A 21,768-nucleotide genomic window follows, 5' to 3' on the forward strand; every position below is an offset into this window, starting at 1 on the left:
ATAGACATTTTCACAATATTTATTCTTCCAATCCAGGAGCATGGAACATTTTTCCATTTCTTTGTGTCTTCCTCAATTTCTTTCTGAGTATAGATTCTGTGCCTCTTTGGTTAGGTTTATTCCTAGGTATCTTATGTTTTGGGGTGCAATTGTAAATGGGATTGACTCCTTAATTTCTCTTTCTTCTGTCTTGTTGTTGGTGTAGAGAAATGCAACTGATTTCTGTGCATTGATTTTATATCCTGACACTTTACTGAATTCCTGTACAAGTTCTAGCAGATTTGGAGTGGGGTCTTTTGGGTTTTCCTCATCTGTGAAGAGTGATAGTTTGACTTCTTCTTTGCCTATTTGGATGCCTTTAATTTCCTTTTGTTGTCTGATTGCTGAGGCTAGGACCTCTAGTACTATGTTGAATAGCAGTGGTGATAATGGACATCCCTGCTGTGTTCCTGACCTTAGCGGAAAAGCTTTCAGTTTTTCTCCATTGAGAATGATATTTGTGGTGGGTTTTTCATAAATGGCTTTGATAATATTGAGGTATGTGCCCTCTATCCCTACACTTTGAAGAGTTTTGATCAGGAAGGGATGCTGTACTTTGTCAAATGCTTTTTCAGCATCTATTGAGAGTATCATATGGTTCTTGTTCTTTCTTTTATTGATGTGTTGTATCACATTGATTGATTTGCGGATGTTGAACCAACCTTGCAGCCTTGGAATAAATCCCACTTGGTCGTGGTGAATAATCCTTTTAATGTACTGTTGAATCCTATTGGCTAGTATTTTGGTGAGAATTTTCGCCTCTGTGTTCATCAAGGATATTGGTCTATAGCTCTCTTTTTTGATGGGACCCTTGTCTGGTTTTGGGATGAAGGTGATGCTGGCCTCATAAAATGAGTTTGGAAGCTTTCCTTCCATTTCTATTTTTTGGAACAGTTTCAGGAGAAGAGGAATTAGTTCTTCTTTAAATGTTTGGTAGAATTCCCCCGGGAAGCTGTCTGGCCCTGGGCTTTTGTTTGTTTGGAGATTTTTAATGACTGTTTCAATCTCCTTACTGGTTATGAGTCTATTCAGGCTTTCTATTTCTTCCTGGTTCAGTTGTGGTAACATGTTAACTCAGTGTAGAAGTTTCCACAAGGCGAACAATTTAAGGCTTATTTTTCAGATTACATTTCTATTCTCAGGCTACACCAGGGGCATAGGTATTTTTAACTATACCTTGTACAACTTTACATTTTAAATTTTAGATTTAACTAAATTAGGTGGAAAGCTATACATTAGATAAATAATATTCTCTTCTTTGGAAGTCAAAGACTAAATCACTGTTGCTTAAATATCAGAAGTGACTTGTGATTGCGAAACAAAAGAAAAGAATCTCAAAACTTTCCCCTAATCATACCTAGGAGAAAAAAGAATTTATTTATGGACAAATTATCAAAAAAAGCAATAAACTGAAGTGTCTTGTTGCAGTCCCAAATTTTTTGATAACTGATCTCTAGATAAGTGAATGTTACAAAGCTATCTATGAAAGTAACTTGTATAGTCCCTGATAAAAGAGAAAAAGTTAAAACTGCATTTCAACATCTCTTGGAAATGACTTGCATCTGTGCTATTTGTGGTTTATCTTAATGATCTGACGTCTAAGAAATACAAGAAAAGGAGAAATTTATTAATTTACCTATATCTACTGAAAATTCAGGTTGCAGTGGTGTAGAACTAAGAAAAATGAGAATTGGGACTCATGCTATATGACCATGTTTTGATTCTACAACTTTGGATTACATAATAGATAATCATTTCTATGTTGTCCTCTGTGGTTATTTCTTTTCTTCCTTTCTTCTATTTTTGTCTCCTTTATGTCAGAGAAGGGGACATACAGAAACAAGAATTGAGACAAGGATGTTCATTCCCTGGTCTTAATTTTATAATAGAAGTCATGTAACACTTGGTCAACAGACATATATTCTTACTTGCAATTGTACACACATGGTTATTGAATTCACTTAAAAATATGTTTAAGGTATAGGTTGATATTTGTTCCACATGCTTTGGTATCAGGTAGTTTATATTCTATTGAGAGAGAAAATTAATAATTTTATAAATATATAAGGAAATGTATGTTAAAATAAATATCTAATGAGAAATTAGTGCCACCATAATATTATTAAAGCTTTTTCTATAGAATACAGAGAAAATGAACTAAAAGTTAAAAAAATCTACTATAGGGAACAATAATTTATGTTCATTGTCTTGAAAGTTTATGTCCTCTTACAGTAGAAGACATTAGTTTTTAATCTTACTGTCTTCTTTTCTAGACAGGATAGCATGGCATCTTCAGAATATTTATAGTATAAGAACTAATGTATGTATCACCAATATATTTCAGTAAAATTAAATATGACAATAGTTTATCAAGGTTTTGTTATGAGAAGAACAACAATTTGCAGTCGATAAAAACCCAGCAGAATAAAAGCCTGATTGCAGTGATGAATAATGCATATTGCCTATGGTACTAATTAACCTTGTACTCCAGTAAGATATTATAGAACAATAAGGCTAATTTGAATGTGGTCCAGCACTTTTCCCTATGGCTCGTGGTTATCACCCTTCAGACTGTAAAATTTTATTTGTTAAATGAGAAAAATATACTTCTTGTTTTTAACATAAAATGATGAAATTATGAAAATAATGAAAAATGAAATAGAAATATCACGTATTTGCAATGTATATAATATATGCCACGTATAAGTAAAATATGTTAAATATGCATAAATATATAGTAATTATAAATAAATTATATAACATATTAACAATACATATTAATTTGGGGAAAATCAATATATGATCACTCCAACTGTACACAGTAAATCCCTATAGTTTATATCCAATCTTTCTACTCACGGAACTAAGAATTTTCCTCTTTCTCTTAAAATAATAAAATGAATTAAATGGACAAGGTCTATCTAGAAGCTGAAGGGACTATTTTCTTCCAGCATAAACACCTATCAATTTATTCAAAATATAATGCGTTTCCCTTTTGTGACGAAATCACTATTGGAGGGACATAGTGATGCCTAAGAAGAGGTAAATTATCTTCAATTAAAAATGCCAACCTTTAATGCTTTAATTATACTATTTAAGCTATTGTTTGTGTATTTTTAAGTTTAAAAATAATATTTCAAATCCTTATTTCTAAAAAAGTCTCCTGTAAAAGCTTGATGATAAAGATATTTTTAGATTTTTGCATAACATGACATAGCTCCCATGTCTGCTCCAAAAAATGCTCAAATGTGACAAAGTACACCTACACACATGAGCCTTTTCTCTGTTGCATGTTTAAAAGTAGCAGAGGAAACAGGAGGAGCTGAGTGTGAGCAGAAACAGTGTCTAGTAGGAAAGGGTTTCTATCTACTACTTTTAATTATACACTTCCGAATAAAAATACTGCTATCTTAGTTTGTAGGCAATTGTGTTTATTTTTACAGAGTTTATATATGTGTAAATATATAAATCCCTAAATTTGAATTACTCTCTTTATACGAAAAAAGTATCAAGAGCCAAGTATTCTAGAGATTTTTAATCAAAAGAACATCCTATGAGAATATTGTTATGAAGTCTACTGACATAATTATTTATCACTCATATAATTACACATTCAGTGTCTTTTTTCTTTTTTCACTGGCTATCTCTTTATGGGAAAATTGAGGAAAATCTTGTAGAGAGGACAAAAGAAATGCTTATAAAAGTGTGTGCTGGTCTCTCCATTGTCAGTAGATACTGTAGGTAAGAAAAGATTCTCAAACAAATAGCCTAGGCTTTTATGTGACTTCACAACTACTGACTGTGCTCCTGTTACACAAAGTCTCTGTAAAACTTAAAAGCTATACTTGATTCATAGCATTTTGTGTGTGTTTCTGTGAAGGCCAAATTATATAATAAATATGCAGTGCTTAGAAGAGTGTGGTACAGAGAACTAGATACAGAAATATTAGGCATGTTGTCATAATAATTATTATTAATATTAATATTATCATCAATACCTTTGAATCCTTATCTCTAATGATAGAACAAAATGAATTCATTGTACAAATGAATTCATTGTACAAATTCAAGACTCTTTTAGAAATAAGGATTTGAAATATTATTTTTAAACTTAAAAATACACAAACAATAGCTTAAATAGTATAATTAAAGCATTTAACGAGTATTTATGAATCAAACTAGGTCTTTATATAATCCTAACAGCATCCTTCTATGTCTGTTGGTTCTAAATAAACAGAACCAAGTGTCCCCTTTTGAAAGAAAGAGTCTTAAAAGAAATAACAATCTCAAAAATAATTTTTTCTTGGGAATTAAGTGTTTCTCAAAAAGTAGACATTTAATTGAAGGGATTAACATATAACAGAAATTTATAATAAAGGAAGGGAAGAAACAAATTAAGAGAGGATATAAGTAGAAGTAATCAAAACAGTAAAAGACCAAAGTGACTCTAGACAAGAATAATTAAGAACTGGAGAAAAGAAAAGAGAGAAAAAAAAAAAAATAACAACAACAACAACCTGGTTTTGAATCTTATCTGGGAGTTGGCCTTCAGAGTTTTTCAAGGTCAAATACCACCTTCATGAGTAAAAATATGTGTCAGGTGTGTTTTAATTAACCGTAAGAGCTAAAATACTCAGTACTTACCTGCGTTTAAATAGGATATATTCCCTTAGCAGTAAAGACGCTAAAACGACAGAATATAAATAAAAAGACAAATCTTTTCGTCTCTGAGACCAAAGCAAGTCAGACTTCATTGGAAAAAAAAAAAAATAGAGAAATGTGAGGTTTAGTGGAAAGCAGTTACATTTGGTTTGTGTCTGTCCTTTCCATTCAGAAAATATGGACCATTTTGTTGTATTAGTTGTTATAAATCTAAAAGTTCTAAAAAGCACTTAAAAACTATGTTATGAATTAGAAAGTGTTTGGACAAAATAGAGAAAAAGAACATATATTTTTCTATAGCAGCCAGGGACACATTTCTCTTCCTTTTTAGACCTTATCATGAAAAAATATTTGTAATTCTAAAACTAAAAAAAAAAGAAAAGACCTCAAGCATTTTTATTTTACTTGAGATATACTGGCAAATCTGAAAGTTATCATCTTTGGAAGATGAAACTAGTGCTTTCCAAAAACAAAGACAGAAAAGAGGAAAGAAGAGAAAAAGGGAGAGAAGGAGTAAGAGAGAAAGATGGAGTGGTTCCAGTCTAGGGGATTTGTTTCCAGTCATATTTCTTCAATTCCTAGATTACTTTCATGATGTAAACAATGAGGGAATATTATTAATATACTAATATTATTTTAGATCATAGGAAACTACTTCTTTGTACTTTCAAAGTGGTCAGACATTAGCAGTTTTCTATAACTGTACCTGATTTAATATAATTTTTCCCACCAAAAGTAAATCACATCCAAGTTATGTGATAATTATACAATCTTCATTCTGGTTATGATTCTTTAAGTATTACTAAAAGTATATATCTAAGTAGAATTAGTTCTATTTATGTATTTTCCTAATAATTATAGGAATTATTATAGGAATAATTATAGGAATTATTTGAATGTAAATAATTTTAGATCAAATAACAATTGTTATTTAAAATAAAAGTCTCAGTTACTATTTTTCTTCACATCAGGGCTACAATCTTCTCTACATTTGTCGTTTGTTCCCTACATAACTCTAATAATTGGGTTTCCTCTCAGTCTTAATTAAAAAATAAAATGTGGCCACTTCTGGTGACTTAGGACAGCCAGTATGTTTTTTTTTCTCAAAGTTAATATACACTGAAGCCAAACAAAATTGTATTTGAAGCTAACTACTAACGTGAGATTCTTAGAAGTCATATTTAATCTAGATCAGCCTCAATTTCCTCAAATATAAAATAGAAACTATATATATCTGGCAGGGTTACTGTCAGAACTGAATTGTTTTCCATATACTTGGCATGTAGCTGGGTCTAATAATACATGGATATGAACTTATTTTTAAAGATTTTTAAAAATGTATTTGACAGAGAGACAGCAAGAGAGGGAATACAAGCAGGGGGAGAGGGGAGGGAGAAACAGGCTTCCCGCAGAGGAGGGAGACTGATGCGGGGCTCGATCCCAGGACCCTGGGATCCTGACCTGAGTGAAATCAAAGGCAGACGCTTAATGACTGAGCCACGCAGGTGCGCCCCTCCCTTTTTCTCCCCCTGTAACAGTTCTGTTTTATCCATTAGAGCGTAAAGATGTTTGCCATTATAATCAGGCTGATTGTTTAATTTAGATCAGTCAAAAGAAAAATGAAGATTATTTTAATTGTACGGTTTTGTTTATGGAGGTCTGTTCGCTCCTTCTTTTGCTTTAAATTTCTTTTGTTTTGTTTCGGATCCTGTCCCTTTCCAACTTCTCTGAATCAAGACGGATGTGAAAACACTTCAAAATGGAAGTCTCTTCCAGGCAGAAACATCACCCCTGCTCACAGTAGGAGATCAGGATGGGCAGGAGATGAAGAATCATTTAGTCTCTTTACTGTGGAGATGAGAATCTGAAGATCCAACGGGTCCAGGAGGCCCAGACGGTGTTCTCAAGGGGGTTTCCAAGCCTGAATCTTGAGAAGTCTCCGCACTCACATTACATAGTCCAGCCTTTTTTCTTCCGTACCACATACCCAAACAAAGCAAAACCAACAAAACAAAACTTGAGTAAAATGACACTTCAGTACGCCAACGCTAAAACATATTTTTAAAAGCCTCTATACTATTTATAGGAGAAGACAAGCAAGGCAAAGAAGTTTATGTACACAAGAATGCACAAAGCAAAAAAGTCAGAAATGGATTGTGAGATCTTAACTCATTGATCCACGCTTTCTTTCAAACACAACATGTACATGGGGTTTATTTCAAAAGTTGGTATTTCTCCTCCCACATGAACGTCTGCATAGAAAACATGGTACCTTCTGGTTCAATTCCCAGTTGTGTACTTGTGCACTTGTGTAGCCCAATTACGGGCTTCTACTGTTCAGGGCACGTCCCTCAGAATCCCAACATGGTCTTCGCACTCATGCTTTGCTTACTCGGTCTTGCCTTCTGTGTCTTCCATTCTCCTGACCCTATGTGATTCCTCCGTTCTATCCACCTCAAATGGCCTTTCTACTTCTTCAGTTTTGAGGTCTGATTAAGGAACAAGAATTTCTTCCAGATGATGATGGTGGCCCCTAGGTCTCTCTGGGGCGTCACTGTTTCTGTGTGCAATATAGGGCAGCTGACACAGACAACAGACTAAGCACATAGGTGATCTGAATCAAGGTGACACAAGTAAGTGGAACTTAATTATTTGTCATGGATAACACACAATATAGTGGAAAGGTACAGATTTTGAAACAGGCACACCTGCGTCAAAATGTCAGTTTGCCACTTTCTAGTTTTAGTTTGAGTGATCTTAAGAAAATCGGGGCACCTGGGTGGCTCAGTAGGTTAAGTGCCTGCCTTTAGCTTAGATCATGATCCCCAAGTCATGGGATGGAGCCTGGCATCTGGCTTCCTGCTAAGTGGGGAGTCTGATTCCTTTCACTCTGCCTCTCCTGCTCCTACTGTCTCTCTCCATCTTTCTCTCTCTCTCAAATAAATAAATAAAATCTTTTTTTTAAAATTTTTATTTATTTGACAGAGAGAGACCACAAGTAGGCAGAGAGGCAGGCAGAGAGAGAGAGAGAGGGAAGCAGGCTCCCCGCTGAGCAGAGAGCCTGATGCGGGACTCGATCCCAGGACCCTGAGATCATGACCTGAGCTGAAGGCAGCGGCTTAACCCACTGAGCCACCCAGGCGCCCGTAAATAAATAAAATCTTAAAAAAAAAAAAAAAAAAAAAGGAAGGAAGGAAGGAAGGAAGGAAAGAAAAGAAAATTAACCTGAGTTTCAGTTGCTCTAGAAACTATTGCTCACAGTATGTTGTCAGCTTAGAAGAAAGTGAGTAAGATATTGAACCGTACTGGCATATAGTACGTCTTTGCAATGATACCAACATTTCCTCATGCTTTCCCATTCCATTGAAGGTATCCTAATAATTCTGCTGTTCAGAATCTTAGATCTTATTTTTTGGGATCCCTATTATTTCTAGTTCTAGCTTTGACACTCACTTGAAAGTCAAAGTATTCCCTTTGTCCCACTTTTGTATTTTCGAGGAACAAGTTCCTTTTCTCCTCAACTTTAATTCCATTCTCTTCTAACTTCAGATGATAATAACAAGTTCTCCTGAGATCTGATCATGGAGATACTCAGACCACTCTTTTCGTGGAAGACACAGGATGCCCTTGATTAAAACTTTCACCTTCATCAGATTTCTTCCAAAACTCAGATATTTGTCTGTGTGCTTCCTAAAAGGCAACTTTCTTCTTTCTTCAGTCCCTGTACAGAGTTTGTTATTCATGGACTCCGCATCCTGTAATATTTATTTAATTACTTTCAACATGCCCAGTCGGTCCGGTTTATTTCTGCCTTAAAGTGAGATAAAAATTTTCACACTTACTCATACAAACACACTCAAAAATCTCCTCAGTCTTTAAGGCCCTGACCTGAGTTGTGGACCCGTTGCAGACCGAACCCTCACTTCTCAATAGTCCATATGTCCTAGGAGGGTAGGTCACCATCCCTGGGCAGTGGTAGCAACACCAATACATGTTAGAACAAATGACAAAAACAAAAGCAAACTCCAGAACCTTTGTCTAAGGTTATCTCTCATTGAAATTGCTTTTTACTTTTAAAGCTAAACAGCATGTCTTGAGGATTTTCTGTTTGCCAGATACTAAGCTTCATGAGCCTCCAATCTTTAAAATCTAATCTGGGTTTTGAAATCATAAACATACTTTTATTGTAGGAGATGGTGAAGAAAAAAATTTTTTTTTTCCTGTGGATTAGTTTCAAATATATACCGAGAATAGTAACATCTCTGGCCGGACAACAAAGCAGGAGAGAAATGAACCTCTAAAAACAAAGTGCTCTCCCTGAGTATTATTTTGAAAAACTGCTAATAGATGTTTTCCTTGTGTCTGTTGTGGGAAAATTTTCCTATTTTGGTTTTAACTTCATTTTCACCTGAGGAGTGAAGTTCCCCCCAAGTTTAAGGGCATTATCTATTATTACTCCTGTCTATGTGGGTCTGAACAGGAACTGACCTGAGTTAAGTTGGCCCTATGATTACTTTCTAAATTCCTCCACCAGGCCCTCTTTGCAACCGCTGGCTGTGTCAAAGAAAGCTGCTGCTGTCACAAAGCGAGGAGGACTCACTGTTGTGACATTTCATTTATCTGGGCAGCAACATGCTTGAAAGGAGACCGCCTAGTTCTATGTAAAGTATGGAAGACAATCAAGCACAGTTAAGCAAACCAGGGTTGACATATTAAATCATGCTTGAACCAAGAGAGCAACAACCGATGACACACAAAACCTTCTAAAGCGAATTTTAAATAAATAAATAATACAGGTCAGTCTGGTTCTAAAAAAAGAAGCTTTTAGCATTGAAAGATACCGGGAGTAAGTGAGTAACAGAAAACCTTCATAGGAGAAAGAAATTAACGTTGCTTTTTAATGTATGGTGTAAAACTAGAAGTAGAGTTTGGGGAAGGGAGGCACGAGGAGAACACTGGAAACCCTTGGTGTGATCACATCACATCACTTTCCGATCCATAAAATGGAAAAAAAAAATCTGATAGTCCCACCCATAATTTAGGAAATGTCCTAATGGAATCCTTTCAAAGTGCTTTGAATTCATCAGAGGCAAAGCCCTTATGCATATGGAGTAGTGTGTTATTCTCCTTCACAATCACACAGCAGGAACTTTGGAAGCATTCATTCTCCAAGTCTGATTCCTGCTAACAATTCCATCAAAGAGATGGAGTTATCCATCAGTCAAATTATCATTTGCTCTAATTGTTGCTTCCCCCAAACTGTGGCTCTTCCTTCCTTTTTTTCCTTTTCTTTTTTAAACTATACCTTAACAGCACTCAAATGAGCAGGGTATCTTCAAGCTCAGAAAAGATCAAAACATATCAACAGATCACTTCTGTTCTTCCACAGCAATTCCTACTGGCCAGCCTTAAACGCAGACAAAACATTTAAACACCAAAGAGAATAAAATACTAGAAGGCAAGATGTGACCCATATCCATAACCAGAAATGATAAAGGATACAAAAGAATTTTTCATGTAATAAAAACCAGTCATGATATCATGGATAGCTTAGAATTCAGATTTTTACCATTACAATTAGTGGATGATACACTTTGTAGAAAAAACTATGCCAGGGCTAGTTGCTCCATGCCTTCCTGCTTTATAATAATTGCCATGTCCTTCTAGACTAATGTATAAGTGAAACTGAAAGGCAATACATTATACAGTTTGGGTAAACAGCCTCCTTGTGTTTTCCCCTGTAAGGAGCAGAAACTAGATATACATGAATACATCAATTAGATAGATTGATAGCTACAGGGTAAGCTTCCTCTTAGTTACCTAGAGAGTTCGTGTTCTATGCAAAACCCTTAAAAATGGTGAAGTAGATTTTTCAAGGCAGATTCATAAGAAGGTGCACTAAATAAATTTATACAGCTAGGGCACAAAACATTTAACATATTATTGTAATAGAAATACGGTCCTAAAAAGAAATCATCCTTTTAATTTGGGATCATTGATGTCGTATGTGATTACAATGAAAGACCCCTGCCCTGGAAAGTCCCCTCCCCTGGAAGATAGATAGGATAACTAACCGCTTGTTTGCTTTTCTGTGAACCGCTGGCTTTTAGGCGTAGATTAGGTTATTAATTGCGTGACTAATTGCTCTTTTGCCCTTCTGTAACTGTTTCGCTTATAGAAATAATAGAAGATGCCATGATGGCATTCCTACCTTCCCCCTTCTTGTTCCCCCTTCCCGCCTCTCTCTTCCGCGGGAGCGGGTCCCCAAAGCCAATCAGCAAACTCCACGTATGCCTTTTTCAAAAGTTCTAACTGTCCACCAATCAGTTGCGCCCCACCCAAAACTTGTTTGCACCTGTCTATAAAAATCCTGCACCACCCCAGCCAGGTGTGCTCAGCTAGCAGGAGCTGCTGACCACCCGCAGGCGCCTGCGTAACAATAAAGAACCTCTTGCTGATTGCATCCAGTGGCAGTGTTGGATTCTTGGGTAAGGGGATCCGCGGGTCTTTCAACAAACTACAAATCAATTATTCTAATTAAACATGTTTATATACTGTACAAAGTACAGTATTAGAATGAAGAATCTAAAGTTAAATATTCAATTCTAACCCGCAGTCTAAACTGTGAAAAGGGAAAGGAAAACCTGAAAAATGATCGAGCTACAAATACCTAGAAATGCCTAATTAAACGGAACAAAGACTGGGGTAAATTTTTGAATGTTTTGTTTTAAAGTAGGGGAATGATAAAAAAAAAAAAGTATTATATGTTTTTCAAAGTCTGGGACAAGCAGACCACAAGGCATGCAAACAAAAGGGAGCTAAAGCATGATTTGCTGAGCTCAAGCGGATCCTGCTGCTCTGCAGGCCAGGTGGCCTGAGGTGGGGTGTGCAAAACCCAGAGACTTGGATTTTAATGCTCCAGGGTCCAAGAAAAAGAGCCACAGCCTTTTGTTAAGCGGGGACCCCTTCAGGAAGCCTGAAACCTTGAAGCGCTAGCTGGACACTCTCAAAAGATCACAGGGGTAAAACACTGCGCATGTGCACAAGGACCGCTGAAGAGGCTTCTGTGTGCACGACCTCTTGATGGGGAGAAGAAATTAATTATCAAGAATAGAAATCTGTGGCCTTCCCCGGGTAAACTTTTGGTGTGTAAATCTACATCAGCCACCCCAAACCATCTTAATGCTAAATATCACAATCTTTCTCAATCCTGGCTGCACATTACCATGACCCAGGGGGTTTAAAAAAACAAAAACAAAAACAAAAAACAAAAAAAGGAAGAAAAAATAAAATAAAAAAGGTGACATCCGGGCCAGTACCCCACAATGGATCAGAATCTACTGTTGCAGCGCCCCGCAAGTCTATGATTTATATTATTGCATTGCACTACAGTCGTTGAGAATAGCAGACTTAGATAAAACTTGGTCCCAATAAAACTTCCTGAGAGGAAATGCTAAGTCATGTGAGGAACTCCTCCAAGTCAATGAAAAAAGAGAAGCAACCCCAAAATGAATAGGTAATTCATAAACTGGAGTGATTAGGACATGGGTACCATTTATACTTTTTTCTCTACTTTTTTGTGGTTTGATTTTTCCCCTAATTTTCCAATATTGCCTATTTATTATAGCAGTAGAAAAAAACAGTAAGTATGGGATTCCTAAGATGATGTAATTAGAAGAAGTTTAAAAAAAAAAAAAGAAAATGTTATCATTAGATTTAATACTGTCAAAAGTTATAGAACTATAATCTACATCAAAAACAATATTAAGGAACATCTGGAGGAGGAGATAAAGATATAATCAATGTGTAATCATTCTAAAATGGCATAAATAGTGAAATACCTTGACAAATACCCCAAGTGATGAGGATAAATATTTTGCTTCACTGGACAAAGTTTGAATCTTGATTTGCACTCCTATTTTCTCACTCATAAAAGAAGGAAGTCTGATAACACAAATCAGTATGGCTTTCATAGGAAAAGTTGTGTGTACAGAGAAATTTGATGTTTAAAACTCACAGAATGTAATTCAGCAAACATCTCTGTGTCTGCTCTCAGACTTTCAAGAGTAAAAAGTAAAAAAAAAAAAAAAAAAAAAAAAAAAATGAATGCAATTGGTAAGAAACGAAGTCGCCAACCCTTTCATAAAATCCTTAAGTAAACTAAAATCTTAAAAGTGAACTGTAAAATCACCTGTTTTTGTGTGTAGTAAATTAAGGATTTAAGATGATTCAGGCCTCGGGGCGCCTGGGTGGCTCAGTGGGTTAAAGCCTCTGTCTTCAGCTCAGGTCATGATCCCGGGGTCCTGGGATCGAGCCCCACATTGGGCTCTGCTTGGCGGAGAGCTTGCTTCCTCCTCTCTCTCCGCCTGCCTCTCTACCTACTTGTGATCTTTGTCTGTCAAATAGATAAATAAAATCTTAAAAAACAAACAAAAAAAGATGATGCAGGCCTCAGTTCGAATCTCAGTCTTCCATTTCATAAAGGTGTGACTGTGGTCACCTATGTGAAGATTCAGTCACTGTTGGATCGAAGAAATACTAAATTTTTTTTTTAAGATTTTATTTATTTATTTGACAGACAGAGATCACATGTAGGCAGAGAGGCAGGCAGAGAGAGAGGAGGAAGCAGGCTCCCCGCTGAGCAGAGAGCCCAGTGCGGGGGCTCCATCCCATGACCCTGAGATCATGACCTGAGCTGAAGGCAGAAGCTTTACCCACTGAGCCACACAGGCACCCCCAAAGAAACACTAAATTTTTAAAAAAGAAAAACCTTTCATCTTTCAATGAGTGTAATAACTTACAAGAAGCCACCCACAATACTACTCCAAAATAATGGTTTTACGTTTGATATGCCTGTGTTTGAACACAGATATTATTAGGAATTCTGTATCCTTAAGATAGAGTAATATGTGTATGTATAGACTTAGCAGGTAATTTCAGGAATTGAAGCTCTTTTATTACCCTAATTTTACTATGCAAATACGTTTTAAAATAGAATTTTAGAAAGTAAAGAGATATACACAAAATTGATTAATATAATATAATAGATCTCTGCACTGAAAGCTTCCTCTGTGTTAAAAGCTGTTCCTTAATCGCTTAACATGGCTTTTTTCCCCTTCTATATCTATGTTAAACATCACCTTTTCAGAGAAATATTTTCTTCCTGTCCTATCTAAACTGGCACACTCGTACTGCTATAAGCAGCTCTCATAATTTGTTAGTGTAGATCTATATGTATGTTTGTATACCTATGTGTCTGCATTTCTGGGATACAGGAATTATATACGTGGATACAGTGCCCAGTATAATCAGACCTTAAAGAAGGAGTGATAATACCTCCTGGGAGAGCAAGTCTTCTTTATAAAGGCAGTTCTAGTATATTTGCTTAGTTTTGATTACCCCCATAAATACAAATGTAGGATTATCCTTTGATAAATGATACAGCTCAAGAAGATGATATCTATCTGAAAAAAAGAGGATTTTTTAACCCAAAACCACCCTGTATTTTATAATAGATAGACACATACTCCTGTAAATACATTTTATTTTAAAGAGCGATATAAGGAGTAGCTAATGTTCATTGAATAAATACAGTGCGTTAGGCAGTAAGCAATTTCCATATATCGTCTCATGGCATTGCTATGACTTAGTTAGAGATGGAGAAAGAAAGGTATTGGGAGATTCAATAATTCAATAATTAACACAGGGATGTAGAGTTGATAAATGTCAAGAGGCAGGATTGGAATCCAGGCATTCTGGCCAGAATATAGATTTGTGCTCAAACCACTAAATTATGATGCCTCTCAAAAGTAGCATATTCCCCACGATATCCAAGTTAAATCAATCAGGTTTCATGATCACCCCATTGCCCAACAAAATATATTAAAAGTACCAGTGTTAAGAAACCTTGATTTAGGGGGAAAAAAAAAAAGCAAAAGCAAAAATGAATGCAAGGTATGCTTTAAAACTGCAACAGAACTAATCCAAAACATTAAGGAGGAGTTAAAAGAAAAAAATCTATTTTATGACTTTCATGCATAATACCTGCAAATGGATGAAGTGATTTAACCACTTAATTGTCTTGGTGATGGTTCTCCGAAGCAGGAGACACACACACATGCACCACTGACACCCTGTACTTTCATAATTACTAACTTTTGTTAAAATTTGAAATTAAAATTAGTTTCCTTTTGTTGCATAAAAGAGCATACCAAATAGAACCAAAAGTTCAACCCCTTTGATGTTCTTTGGTAATGTGCCTAATTAAAAATAACTAGGCTCTCCAATGCATAATTACACAAGTACCTAATACACTATATTTCCAGTCAATTTTGTCTCAATCATAAATATGCACCAGAAGTATGAATGATCGACATACTACTCCCTGCAGTATCTGTACTATTTCTGAATCAAGGTTTTTCTTGAGCTCAGTATTTTCACTACATTTTCCTTGCTAGGCAATCATCTCCCAGTTGGACAATTAATAAGTGCTTTTTTCCACAGCCCTTGGCATGTAACCTCGCTTACCCTGTATTTTAGCATGCACTATATACCTTCTTCACTCTGACTGGTTTTGGCAGTGACCCACAATCTAAATCTCTTTCCTCCATTTGATATAAGTGAAACTATAATTATCTAGGGGTAATTTCAAATTACTACTTCATTCCACTAGCAACTGATGAAGATTAGTGGTCTTGCCTTGCATCTGAGTAAGTCAGCAACATAATCACAAGAGAACTCAGCAGGCAACATTTGATTCATGCGAACTCAATTACTTCTGTCAAACACATTCACTTCAATAAAAAGCAAAAACTTCCAAAATGTGTTTTTGCTAATAATTTCGTACTCAAAAAGAAAAAAAAAATCATATGACTCTTAAGGGAAAAAAACAGCATGAATTTCATCAGAAATAATAATAAATAACAAGTAGGAAAACATATTTGTAGAAATGGATTTAATACATTATTAGTTTCTGAAAATAAAAAGATTTCAAAGAAATAAATTTGTATACTTAAAACAGTTTATTATTGAAAATTTGGGCATATAAATAAGCCATAGAAAAATAAATGCATTCTATAATTTAAGTCAATGTAACAGAAACCAGAGTATTCCACTACCTCATTAAAACCAGGTTATTACAGGATAGTCAATTTCTCTTAAAGGAAGTAAAATAAGGGGACATGAAGCAAAGATGATAGATGATGAATTGCTAAATGGATAAGGACTTCTGAATCACTTCTTGATTGTCTTCTGGGTTGAAACCATATGTTAATGAGCAGCCCAGCTTTCTGTATCCTGAATGTTTAGTCTCTAAAAGACCTTGGGTCAACTCAATGATGAACGTGTATCAGGTCACTTGAGCATGATCTGACAGCAACTACCTGGCCAAATCCTAATAAAGTAAATATGAACATGTGATAATCATTACAATGGATTTACTCAAATTTCAACTTCTTTATACAATCCTACCTTTAATGAAACCCCAACATATTTTGATTATCAAAGAAACGGTCATTAAATGTCAATATATAATAAGAGTATATTATAAAAACATTTCAGGACGTGCTGTTCTGAAGTCTAGATCACGAAGACGGTCTCCGTAACAGTTAATATATCATACACCAACCATGTATGATTTAACACAAAGAACTTGAAAATTCAGCCTGAGAATCTTAGGACTAAGAAGTGACTGGTTTCAGAGGCACGTTTGTCAATTCTGTGACCAAAGAGACTTTCTACAGATGATTTTAAAGTTAAAAAACACATGAATACAGTAGTTTCCCCTTATCTACGCTTTAGTTTCTGGCAGTTTCAGTTACCTGCTGTCAACTCCAGAAGAGAAACAGAAGAACCTCCTGCCATATCCTCAGACGGTTAACAGTAGCCAAATGATAGGTCACCGTGCCTACGTCAGTACCCTCACTTCACCTCAACCTATAGGCATGCTATCGTCTCCCATCATCCCAAGAAAGGTAAGCACAATACAGGACATTTTGACAGAGAGTGAGAGACCTCATTCACATAACTTTTATTATAGTGTAGAGTAGTTACATTTTATTATTTATTCTTGATCTCTTACTGTGCCTCATTTATACATTAGACCGTTGCATAAGAACAAGCATAGTGTTTATAGGGTTTGGTAGTATGTGCAATTTCAGGCATCCCTGGGGATCTTGTAACGTAACCCCCTCAGATAAGGAAGGACTACTGCGAAATTAAAGCACAATATTCTTTTACACTTTTGCCCATTCTACTCTCTCTTTTGATTCATTTTTCTACTTCTTGCCTTTTGATTTCCCGCTCATTCCTTAAGATAACATTCACCACCGCTGTCATCAAGGACCATGTGATCGATTGGGGGTGAAGAGAGTCATTAATCAAACAATAAATCAACAAAAAGATGCAAAATCATAACTCTAAAGGGCTCTCTATTATTATTTACTTATATATCTTGCAGGTAAATAATAGAAAGGTCTGATCTTAAAGACTCAGGGATAGCTTCCCTGAAGAAGAGTTGTTGGATGATAAATTTGAAGGATTAGTATGAGTTAATCAGGCATGAATTGGTAGAAGAATGTTTCAGGGCAAGGAAACAGAATCACAAAAGTGAGCTTTTGAGAAAGAGAAAGAAAGCCAGCGTGACTAGTGCACAGGAAGAGGAGGAAGCAAAGCTTAAGATGTGTCTAGAGCAAAATCAAGCAAAATCTTAAGCTATTGTAAAAATTTATCTTAAAGGAAACCACTGAAGTATTTAAAGTTTGTGGTGGGGGTGAAGTGGAGGCCGAGAAGGATGGTGTGTGTAACAACAAGATTTGCATTTCTGTAAAGGCATATGTTCACATGACTCAAAAATCAACATATTATTATATAAAGTCATTCATTATATTTAAAGCAAAGTTTCTGTATTTGGAGGTAGGGAGATACCATTTATATAGACTGCATTGTGTGGAACACCCCACTGCCTCTCAGTTAGGTTTCCACTCCTCAGTTATTAAAAGTATGAGAAGAGAAAGGTAAGCAACTGAGTATCTGGACTAAGACACATTCTGTCAGAACACTACTTCCCCAAGATGCTCTCATGATAAGAATGCACAGAACCTTTTAATCCCCGCAACAATAAAAAATTGTGTTCTATAAATGCAGAGATCTTTCATACCCTCTGTCCATTTGGATAAAGACAAATTTCACTTTGTTTTGACCTAAAGTGACCACATACCAATCTCTTAAATGACATAAATAATCAAATAGAGCATTTGCTTTATAATGCTGGTAAACAAAACTTTAGAAATAGTAAGATTTATATTGTAAATATTTTAGATGAAATAATGAAATGTGTTCAACAGATTATAGTTAATCTTCTGCTTCTAATTCTACAATTACATATATCTTCACCTTACACTAAAAGGCACTGTTCAAGAAGAAAAGTTAAGATAATGTTAGAATTTTTCTTTAAATCCAGTCCGAAATGAAAAATAATTCACTTCCCTGAAAAGTTTAAAATAATTGACAAAACATAATTTTGACTTAATAGAACTTTATATATGTGTATATACATATACAAAAATATAGAGAGTTGTAGACTAAATGAAAAGATGACCATAAATTTAATTGTAGATGATATTGAAGGAATATAAAATAAAAGCTGATGCTGAAAAATAATTTTAAAGATGGTGCAATATATGTCTAGGGAGAAATAATTAAGTAAAGTCAATATTATTTACTGATCATTTTCCTAGTTTTGATTCCCTGAATCTATAATCAATCTATAGTAGGCCTGAATGAACATGAGCAAGTTGATTCATATAATATAACGGATTCAGAAAAAAAAAAAAATGCACCTGAAGCTACCAGGTGGTATTACGGACTTCTCCGCATTTAGTTTTCTCTTCAGTGAACAGTAACTCTCCTTGCCTATTTAGCATGTGCACAGCATGGTGAAAACAAGCTCAGGTTCATAAGGATGAATGATTTTTTTTTAAGTAAAAATATTTTCTTCTTCATATGTGGTTCTTCATTTTGACATAAAGCATTAACCTATTCCAAAAAACCACTGTTAAATATCTAAGTTTAACTTACTATGCTGTGGGCAAAATGAGGGTATTTTCAAATGAAAAGGGAAATACAAATGATCAAGTTTCAATTTGAAACAAAAATTAAAACAGAAAAAAAAAATCCCCAAGTATAAATGTATAAATTGCTTTGAAATAACATGGGTTTTTTTTTGTTTTTGTTTTTGTTTTTGTTTTGTTTTTTGTATTGGCTCTATCTCCAAAGCTATTTTCTTGGGTACTACTTATTATGCATTCAATATTGCCATGTAAGTTTTAAAAAGCAAACATGTAATAGCAATTATAGGTAAACAACACAGTAAGCTAAGTACTGTCAGCTGACAAGCATTTTCATACGGAGTTCATATGGTCGAACTTATTTCTGAAGAATTTTTTTAAAGGCAGTCAAAAGCATACCAAACAAGTCTCATCTAACATTTGCATTTGAATTTTATATAGCAAGGTAAGGGTACACTATTTTCTCTTTATGGAGAGAAAATAGCACTAGAGCAGCAGACAGTTTTTTTTCTTCATACAAAGAAAAAATTCCTTTGGTTTGAGTTTCTCAAAAATAAAACTCCCGAAAGCTAAATGAATATAAAATACTGCACTGCAAGTAAGACACTCTCTGAACATTAATTATGTATATCCATCAAAATATTACATTAAATCTTTGACCGTTGCCAGAAATTTTAAAATTCGGAGAGAAATCAAACTTGAGGAGAAATAATCTCCATAAATTAGCAAAGCAAAAGGTCACCTGTCCATAATCACTGGAGGAAATAGACACACATGATCCAACTGAAGTGGACAGCTCCTGCACGTCTGCAGGCAAATTCTTACCTTGACAGGTGCCATTTTTCTCTTCATATCCTGCCTTGCACATGCATTTCCCGATGGGCACCAGCCACTCCCCTTCGGCACTGCAGTGCATTTTGGGTGGTTCGTCTGTCACAGAGTGGTTGACACAGGAGCCCGACACTTCAAGCAATTGCGAAGAATCAGCTCCAGTGATTGTGTCGGGGAACACAGCCAAGTGTCTTACCACCGAAGGGCATTTTTTATAGTACACACGCACAGACACCAGAGCAATGCAAGCACCCACATCTTGAAACGCAAGATAAAATCCCTTTTTGGTTAGAGGTCCTACATCTCTGACCTCTGTATTCAGTTTCATAACCCGGTCACCAAGATCAAGCTCTGTAAAGCTTTCATCGGCTGCGATAGTATCAATTTTGATGTACTGGTTTTCCTTGATGTTTCTCCCGTTCTCATCATCCGATTCGAAGTAATACATGTTAAACGTTTCCTTACAGGTTCCCAGTCCTCCAGGAAGACTGTTGCAGTCCCGCAGTGTAAACTTGAGTTCTATAAAGATTCTGGAAGCACCTTCGTTGGAAATCCAACTGGTCAAAAGCCAGTTATTCTGATTCTGTTCCATAACTTTGCATACTTGGTATGTGTGGATAGGGGCATAATTTTCATCAACTTCACCAATCTCTTCCCACTGTATAAATAGAAAGACAATTATATAGTATTTAGAAAATAACTAACAAAAATTATCATAGAAAACTATTTTATATATAAAAATTTCTGCAGCCTTAATCTATGGTATTGGGAAAAGGAGCTCTACAATGAGAATTTTTTTAAATACCTTTTTAAATTAAGTAAATTAATAGAACATTATTCTTTGCCTCCACTAACTCAAAAGTTAACACAAATGAATTTGATGTTAAAAAAAAAATGCATGTATTTCAGAGAAAAGGTAGAAGTAAATTGAATGTGGGTGCGGTTAACACAAAGGAGCAGTGAGAGGAAATTAGCTATATTTGGAAGAAAGTTAAGTATGTATACTAACAGAGTAGATAAAGTGTGATAGAAAAAAAGAAGTCCATTTTTTAAAAGACAACAGCAGAAAAAAGCAGTAAATATGAAAAAGAAGGGAGAAAAAATGTAAAATGTGAATTCACATTTACTTAATTCTGGCATGTTATAAATAACACATCAATGTAATAATACTTGCAAGAAAATTCATTAGTTTAAAAGCAATAGTAGATGCTTATTTCACTGACCCAATCTGTTTGGGATTCTTTTGCAAATTGGATTGCTAAATGTTTATTCATAAGTGTATCTATAAAACATATACCTAGAGAACGATATAAAATAGAGATTAAAATTATATATGAATAGCTTTGGCATTTGAGTCCTGAGCTTTTGGGAATGCATTAATTATTTTTACCAACCCATTATTTCACACAGAGTGACCTTACAAGTTCTGAATATAAACAAGGTACAGAAAAAAATTAAGTATGGTTTATATAACTTCCAAAATATTTGGTCAGAGAGAGCTAGGCTTAGCTCTTTTCCAATAAAGTATTCCAGTTTTAAGACTTCTGATGTACCATAATCACTTTCTGAAAGTATAGAAACAAATTTTTATTCTCCATAAAGACATTATTATTATAATTTAAGAAGTTATTTAAAGATTCATAAAGAACCTATGTGTACGAAAGTATACATAGTTTTAAGTCTTTTAAAATGACCCTAAAACACAGGAATCAATGAAATCATACTGACTTCCAATAAATCCAGCATGCGGTTTATTGGAGTTTATTATCTATAATAAACTTCATAGAACTTCATCTTTTTAGACATGAAATTAAGTAGAGCATTATTTCTTGATTCTGTTCAACTGACACAGATGTGAAAAATGTGGAGTCACAAGGAATGCACATAAATCGTGTACCTCAGATGGTCCCTCTCAAAATTCTAGCTACCGTCAGACAGACATAAGTAAAAGGTGCTAATGAGGGAAAACTGCTGAGTTCCTTAAATTCACAAGAGAGAGACATCAAGATTTTATCTTAACCACTTTCACATCATGGTGTTATGTGAAGCCTTAGTTCTTTCATTTAATCTCAGTTTTGTCTTCTCTCAAAATGTACATAAACTCTACGTAGCTTCAGGTTTCCAAAACAGCTTTCTCTCAGCGGTCTGTCACTAAACTATTCACATCGTC

The 21,768-nt window shown here is 35.1% G+C and overlaps 1 protein-coding gene across 1 annotated transcript in view; it reads right to left on the reverse strand.

The window, feature by feature from the left end:
* LOC309858324 (ephrin type-A receptor 5) overlaps window positions 1–20,256 on the reverse strand; it is a gene marked incomplete at its 5' end in the record, with an annotated part of 44,186 nt that extends 23,930 nt beyond the window's left edge. The window contains one exon of the mRNA XM_082751006.1: window positions 19,593–20,256. Coding sequence (XP_082607132.1) covers window positions 19,593–20,256 — 664 coding nt within the window. The remainder of the gene's footprint in view (window positions 1–19,592) is intronic.
* Window positions 20,257–21,768: the final 1,512 nt, after the last annotated feature.

This window comes from Mustela nivalis (genome assembly GCF_964662115.1).
Source record: "Mustela nivalis genome assembly, contig: HAP1_SCAFFOLD_2185, whole genome shotgun sequence".
NCBI classification, from domain to species: Eukaryota; Metazoa; Chordata; class Mammalia; order Carnivora; family Mustelidae; genus Mustela; species Mustela nivalis.